At 37.8% G+C, this 7536-nt stretch overlaps 1 protein-coding gene across 3 annotated transcripts in view; it reads right to left on the bottom strand.

Annotated features, from left to right (window-relative positions):
- Positions 1-1365: 1365 nt before the first annotated feature.
- The window catches only part of RABGAP1L (RAB GTPase activating protein 1-like), a 474386-nt gene continuing 468215 nt past the window's right edge, over positions 1366-7536 (bottom strand). For all 3 annotated transcript variants that reach the window (XM_008591134.1, XM_008591141.1, XM_008591146.1), the window contains 2 exons: positions 4468-4665; positions 1366-3460 (listed from right to left, as the gene is read on the bottom strand). In XM_008591134.1, the coding sequence (XP_008589356.1) occupies positions 3308-3460; positions 4468-4665 (351 nt within the window). In that variant the 3' untranslated portion in view covers positions 1366-3307. The remainder of the gene's footprint in view (positions 3461-4467; positions 4666-7536) is intronic.

The following is a 7536-nucleotide window of genomic DNA, read 5'->3' as shown; positions in this document are numbered from 1 at the left end:
ATCTGGTTAGCATCTTAGGCGACTAACTCCTTTAAGGATCTAACTCTTATTTCCTGTATCCTAATCTCTGTATTCTCTTGTTTTTCTCACTTCAGCTAGGAAATGAAGCCACTGGTTATTAACTGGAAAATATTTTAAGAAAATGAAGTAGGGGTTGGAGAAAAATATTAATACACAGTGGGAAAGAATGGACATTTTAAAGAGTTGACCAAGATAAATACTATTAAAGATCCCAACATCAGTAGTACAAAGGTTGCTTTTCTACTTTAGCAGGGAGAGTTCAGGAAGCCAGTGAAGAAGAAATTACTAATTTAGAGCTGGGAGAGGGGAAGAGAGATACTGGTTGTACGGAAAGATAGGTCATAGGCCTATATACATTCCTATTACGGTTTCTGATAGGCACTCGTGTACAGAACATTAGGTAACTGAGAATTTCTTTGCATTAAATTATATGTAACTAAATATAACCAAATTAAGAAGTGGCTCAGGATGTGGGAAACTAGCAAACATATGCACTGCAAAATTCAGCTTGGTTTTTTTTCAGCTTTAAAGAATGTGTTAAACAAGATTCTCAATATATAAAAGCTAATGAACTGAATTACCAAGTTGAATTTCATTCACTTATTCTACAGAATTTAATGAAAAATCTCTTTTCAGATGTTGCAAATGTTGGATTTTTAGATGTTTTATACAATGTGCATCCTAGGAATGGATGAAAACACTAAAATGTTTGAAAATTTCCTGACTATATGGCTGGTTGATCTCTTTCTAAAAGAAATTTGAGAATACCAATTCTCAAATACATCTTCAAATCAGTGAAATTAAAACCAGTAGTTACTTAATGCTGGCATGCATACATTTTCAAGCAGTAGACAGTGAAGGACATGTCATTTGGAATATTGCTATTATAACATATTGTGTTAATAATCATATATACCAAATTTTGAATTTTCTTTCTTTTCAATCTTTACTATTGCTAATTAACTTAAAGGCATAGCAGTGAGGGACAGTTTAGATTTATGGACCAATAGACATACCCATGTATGACTTGGGACTGGAGAAGAAAAAAAATCTATATTTTGCCTTCATAATCCTTTGAAAGAATTAAAAGAAAACTGAAAAGATAGGTTTATCAAACATTTGGGATATATGCACTTGGTGATTTTGTTTAAAGAAAAAAAATAAATGGACTATGAAATTGAACCAGGTCTACAGATAAGAACTTGACCTAAAGCCATTCCATTTCTCCCTCACCTACCATTTAAGGAAAATTATACAATGCAGGCATTCTGTGGAATGAACTTATTTTTAGAATTTAAGAGCTCTCTGAACAGAGCTATGAGATTCACAACATAAAAGAGCATCTTTAATTTAGCTGGCCATTTAATAAGGTGACTTGTACAGGGCTTCTTGGAATCAAAACATAAAGTACAAATAAAGCTAACAGACTATACTAAATGATTTACAGAAACAAGGGTGAAGATACAATTTTCTAGCCATTCACTATATTTTTAAAAATTATTAGCTTATTTAAACAACCATGTAAGGAATGTTAACGTCAACACAGACACCTGGAATGCTGGGTTATTTTCCTTTTTAGTAAAAAGAAATTAATTTTATGATAAAAGACATTAGAACCAAAAAAAAAATACTTCTGTAAGAAAAGTATTATTTGATGAGTGTAACAGATAACAAACAACCATATCAATTTTATGGGCTGTAGATGATATAAATACAGATGAAGGGGATTTCACTTTTTCAAGCTTAAAGATCACTTTAAAGGAAAAGATCCACCATGAGCAACTTGTAGTGCATCCTTCTGGGGTTGAGATGCCTCTTATTTGATTCTTCTAAGAGTGTTACTTTTAATTATAACATATGGCACAGATGAGAATCACTCTGGCACTACAGAGTTTAAGATCCTTTGCAAACACTATGTTCAATAATGAATCTAAGGATAAGTATAAATAAACGTTATTGTAGATAGCTGAAAGTAGTTTGATTGGTGTTGAAAAACCAGAGTCCTCCAAAATAGAATGGGAATAAAATGGGAAAATTAATTTTGCAATGACTATATACAGACATGTTAAATATAATTGAAAAAATATTTCCACCAACTTTTAAACAATAGCTTTACCTTTCCATGAAGTATTTCTATAAAGGTTTTCAGTTCAATCAAAAATGTTACAAATGCATTTGTATCTCTTCATACAGGGGTTCTAAGGGCCCATTTTTAGGGAGCTACAGATATCAGGAAAAGGTGCCTAACATTAAACTAAGATGATGTGAAGCTGACTTCTATTTCCCATTTCAATACTATGTCCTTTAGTGAAGTTAAAGTATATTAGTGTTTCCTAACAAGTATATGTCAACATTAAAAGAAATACTCTGTTGCTGGTTCTGTGTTCCACTCTAAGTACAATGCTGAACCTGGGCCTTTCTGTGCTTCTCTGGTGAAGGTTCCCTAAGTCTGCAACTTGCAATATCCACCTTTACATTTGCCAGAAATCACATCTGTGTTCATACTTAGGCTTCCTTAGGAACTTGCAAGTCCCATGTGGCGTTCTTACAAGGATCTGTTAGAATACCAAAGCCAAGTGATTTTATCCTGCATTCATCAAAATTTTACATAGTGTATATTCTTAATAATCCGTCTAGTCCATGGTTCTTGGCACTTCATTTCCAGATGTATCCGGCAGAAAATGAAAATAAATCAATTATCTTTGGGGACTGTTCAATCCTTGGTCTGTTTTTCCTTTGGACAGGATTATCACTACCCTGGGAATTACTTTCAGGAGGAATCCTGACAGTGGTCATGACTGGCCCCACAGTGTGCTTTATCTGAATAAATCCTGAAAAGTTAAGAGGTTTAGGTTTCAATTTTTTATTGTTGCTGTTTTTTGCTGTGACAACGATCTTCCTATCACTTCAACCTTAGAACAATAGATGTCTCCATTTTTATGTAAGATAAAAATAATTATGAATAATTAGCTCTAAATAAAAAGCATTTAGTTTTGAATTACTTATTTCCAACTAAACATCAGGCATATAAAATAATGTGTAATACTATGATGGGTCTGAACATGGCCTTCCATGAAGAAGCTGGAAAATTGGTATTCAACACAAATCAGGTCAGTTTAAACAACATCCCTTTGAAAAATGTCATACAAGAAAGAGTGACAGCTACTGAAAGATTCTGGCTTGTTTTCTGGTCTCCTTTACTTTCCTTCAAAGGGACACCAGGAATAATCCTCCTGGGTTTCCATTGCCTTGATCCTTGTGCTCTTGTGCTTGGGTGAGGCCAGAACTATGTGCTCTCCTTGGGTGGCTGGGTGGCCTGTGGTGGCTGCAGTGGCTGGGTACCTGTGGCTGTTTTGATAGAGTTCAGGGTTTTGCTAAACCAAGAGTTTTTTGCAGCTTGGATTTCATTCATAAGGGCTCCTCTCTGATGTTCAAGTTCCTAATTAAAGAAAGAAAATAATTTGAGTTACATAAATATTTTCTCTTTGTCAAAAAAAATTAAAGTACGGTTGTTTAGAATCCCGGGTCTATGCGGCCACAGTTTTCCTCCCACAAAACCCAAGAGAGGTTTAACTGGCTTCTTAATGCAAGTAATAAGTGTAGATCTAAAAGAGTCACCACTAAAACCCAGAATCTGTGCTTTCTCTGAATAGTGAAATGAAAACTCATTTTATTCTTTTTTTCCCCCTGCAATTTAGGTCCAAAATTAGGTTTAGGTTGCAATCCAAGGTAACGTGTTTAAAACCATAAATAAATGTAAATATATCGATGGACTGTATTTTTCCTGATAGCGAAAGCATGAACGAGTGCCACTTCCAAAGTCGTGGCCCTTGTCCCTGAGAACGTACAAGATCCAGAACAAATAGTTGGGGATCACTAGTGTGACATAGATCGGTGCCATGGCAGCTGGTGGGTAAGGATCACTGGTAAAAAGGAAATGAGGAACATTCCATCAGAAGCCAGGACTATTTTTCTAATTATGTTACCCTCCAATACAGAGGGTATAATGGGAAAAGGGATTTGGCAAAATCAGCTGAAGATAAAAAGAAGCTCTAAAGAAAAGAAGGGGTGTCAGCCAATGTTCAACTGTCAGGGTGGAAACAGCAGAGGGTGTGACTTTCATTTTCAAGATCAGCTACCAAAGTGACCAAATTCAATGAGAAGGGACCTTAGCAAAAAATCTCAGGGTAAACTAAAAAGCATATGCTTAAGTTTTCACAAGATAAAATTTTAAAATTAAAATTTCATTTCAAATTACGTGTTTGCTTATATCAATGTTTAAAAATAAATGATGTAAAATGCGATTATGCAGGACACATTAGTGGATACAAAATGTACAAGCAGATAGTAACATGACTCTGACGTAGACAGGTATATTCTGAAGGACTAGGCTGTCCCGGGCCACTAACTGTTTATTTTTTCTTGATCTTTTTTCACACCACCAACCTGGATTTTACACTTGGCCTCCACCAACTGCAGCTTGGTTTGTGCCAGCTCCAGCTCCATCTCCCTCAGCTGCTTCTTAAGCGAGTCCTTCTCATCATCCGTTTCAATTCCCTGGTCCTCTCGGCTTATGGCTGCTGGTTTCAAAGTGCCCTCCTTGCTGAAAATGTCGCTGCAATGTTTGCATGCCATCATTTTACCCTGAAATAGCCAAAAGAGATAACCAACATCAAACTCTGTTTCATAGGCTAAATCACTTCCTGAAACAATGTGATATGACTTTTTAAAAACCCTGCATATTGTCATCAAATACAGGTCCATTTCTGACAGTAACTGTTCTTCTTGTGCTGCAAGCAAAATAGTTACAGTCAGCACAAAACCCAACTATCCAAGACAGGTGCTCCTTTTTCTTTAAGTGTCTCTAGAAAGGCCCCAGGAATAGAAAGCATTATCACATCTCTTTGAAATCTGTTCTAGAAATTTTGTGCTACCATTACTCTTACTAGATGCCAAGCCCCATATCATACGCTCTCGATGTAGTATTTCATTAATCCTAGAGCAACTGCACGAGTTGGCACTATTATCATCCCTACTTTATAAATGAAGAAACTCAGAGTTTAAATAACTTGCCTATAGTAGACTGAGGAAGGTCATCACGACTAACCTGAATCTACCCCTGCAACAAGTACATGTCCTGTTATTCATCTTTCAGCAAAGATGATCATTATTGTTTGAGGTAATAAAAGTTAACTCCACCACATGCCTGGATTGCCAATCAAGCACACACAGCACTGAATAGCAATTGTTGTCAAGACAACAGTGCTGTTTTTTCTTAAAATCTCTTCAAAAAATAAGTTAGAGATAAAAGATATTATACACTATTTCTGTTCTAACGTCCTAATGTTACAACAAGCCCAGTGTATCTGCAACCGTACCTATACTCCTCTCTTTTTTTTTTTTCCTTTTTTCTGTCTTTTTTTCGTGACTGGCAACGGATCGCAACCCTCAGTGTCGCGCCCGTACCGGACCGGGACCGGCAACGGGATCGCAACTCTTGGTGTTGCTCCCACACCTCGCTCAGCCAGCGAGCGGGAACCGGTCTGTATGTGGGATCCGAACCCTCGGCGGGAGCGCCGCTGCACTTCCCAAGCGGCACACTGTAGCAGTGCGCCACCGGGCCGGCCCTCCTCTCTTGACACGCACGTAAAGTCACTCTCCACCACACTTCTGTTGTGCATGTCTGTGCATGTCTCCACCACTGAGGCCAGAAGATTTTGGTGTCATCTTTTCTTAGCTTCTCCTTCATTCCATGTCCAGATGATCATTAACTTCTTCCTCTGACATGTCAAGCTCTTCCCATCCCAGGCCTGAATCCCAAAGAGTCACGTTCTCAGTCCCCACCAGCTTCTTTCTTATCCCACCCATAATCTACTCTTCAAAGTTCTGCCTGATTAATATTCATTAGAAACATTTTAAAAAAAAACTGTCAGTCTCTTACTTGAGATCCTGGCACAAAATAGGCATGCTGTCAATATTTGTTGTGTATTTGTTAACTAAACGTTAAACGTTAAAGAAATGGCTTTTGATCTGGGTCTTAAATGATTAAAAGTTTACCAAGCTGGGTAAGCAATTTTATTAGGTTGAATCATATGAACAAATAGACTGATCTCATAAAAGGGAGGGCAACATTTCAGCTGAGAAAATGCTTGCAAAGATATTGCACCTCAGAGAACTTCAAAAGATCTGAAATGGCTCCAACAGAGAGTAAGTGAGAGGGTGAGAAGTGAGATAAGAGCTCTCTGTGGCCCGGGTTGTAAAGGCCCTTAAATACCATGCTACCCAATCCTGGTTCTGTCCTACAGAAAATGCATGCATTTACTCCACCGAACCCTGTGCTGTATGTTGGAGACAGAGCAATAAGCTTCATGGAGCTGCATGCTAAAATGCAGTATCTACCATATGCTAAAATCCAACATCCATCTCTCCTTCTTCTATAGTAACAGAACCCTGATTTTATTTGAGCTGGCAATGTGTCCAGATAAAAGCTGACATTTCCCAGATTCCCCTGAAGATAGGAGTAGTCATGAAATTAAGTTCTGACACGGAAGCAGAAGTGTGGTATGGAACTTCTGAGAAGACTGTGTAGAGAGCACTCACCCAGCTGGACCGAGGCCCTTATATACTTGCATCTCCTTTTAGCCAAAAATTCTGCTGTGGAGTATGAGTGTGATGGTAGAGGCTCCAGTTGACAGATTTGACTTTTAGGTGACCTTAAGGACGGAAGCCCATGCTGATGTGGGTCACTAGAGACTGATGAGCTTGGGTCACTGACGACACCAGAATCTACCTTTCTAGTCCTACACTGCTTTTACATGAGATAATCAACAACTTTTGTGTTTAAGCCAATGTTATTTTGGGGTTCCTATATGTGGCCAATCTAATTTTAAACTGATACATAGAGTGAGATAGTCAAATTTATACTTGGGAACACTCACCTGATTACCGTGTAGAGGATGAACTGAATGGGTGGTAGTAAAAGAGGAAGGTTATTCCACAAAGTTGGGGAAACTAGAAGCTATCATATCTTACCAAATGAGATGAAGAGGAAGTAGCACTGGAGAAAGGGGAGGTGGTATAGTCTAATGGCTACGGGTATGGACTTTAAGAGTCTGACCCCCTGGGTTCAAATCCTGGTTCTATTCCTTACCAGCGGTGTAACCTTGATCAAATAAATTACCTGTGTTGGGCCTTGTCATCAATAAAGAGAAGAAAAAAATAGTGTCTATTTATTTTCTAGGGTAGTTGTCGGGATAAATGAATAATACTTGTAAAGCCTTAGAACAGTACACACAGTAAATGCTTAATAAATGTTAGTAATTGTTCTTTATTCTGGCTAAAACAAGTTCACATTCCTCTTCCTGAATGTCACAGCCTTTCATCCAATATTTTCCTCGGTTCCTTAATAATTTTTTTTTTTTTTTGGCAGCTGGCAGGTAGGGGTTTGAACCCTTCACCTTGCTGTTATAAGGCTGAGCTCTAACCAACTGAACTAACCAGCCCAGCCCCCTTAAT

Source organism: Galeopterus variegatus, unplaced genomic scaffold (genome assembly GCF_000696425.1).
Source record: "Galeopterus variegatus unplaced genomic scaffold, G_variegatus-3.0.2 Scaffold145, whole genome shotgun sequence".
In the NCBI taxonomy this organism is placed as follows: domain Eukaryota; kingdom Metazoa; phylum Chordata; class Mammalia; order Dermoptera; family Cynocephalidae; genus Galeopterus; species Galeopterus variegatus.
Note: the sequence above shows the minus strand (reverse complement) of the source record. Positions and strands in the feature narration are given on the sequence as shown.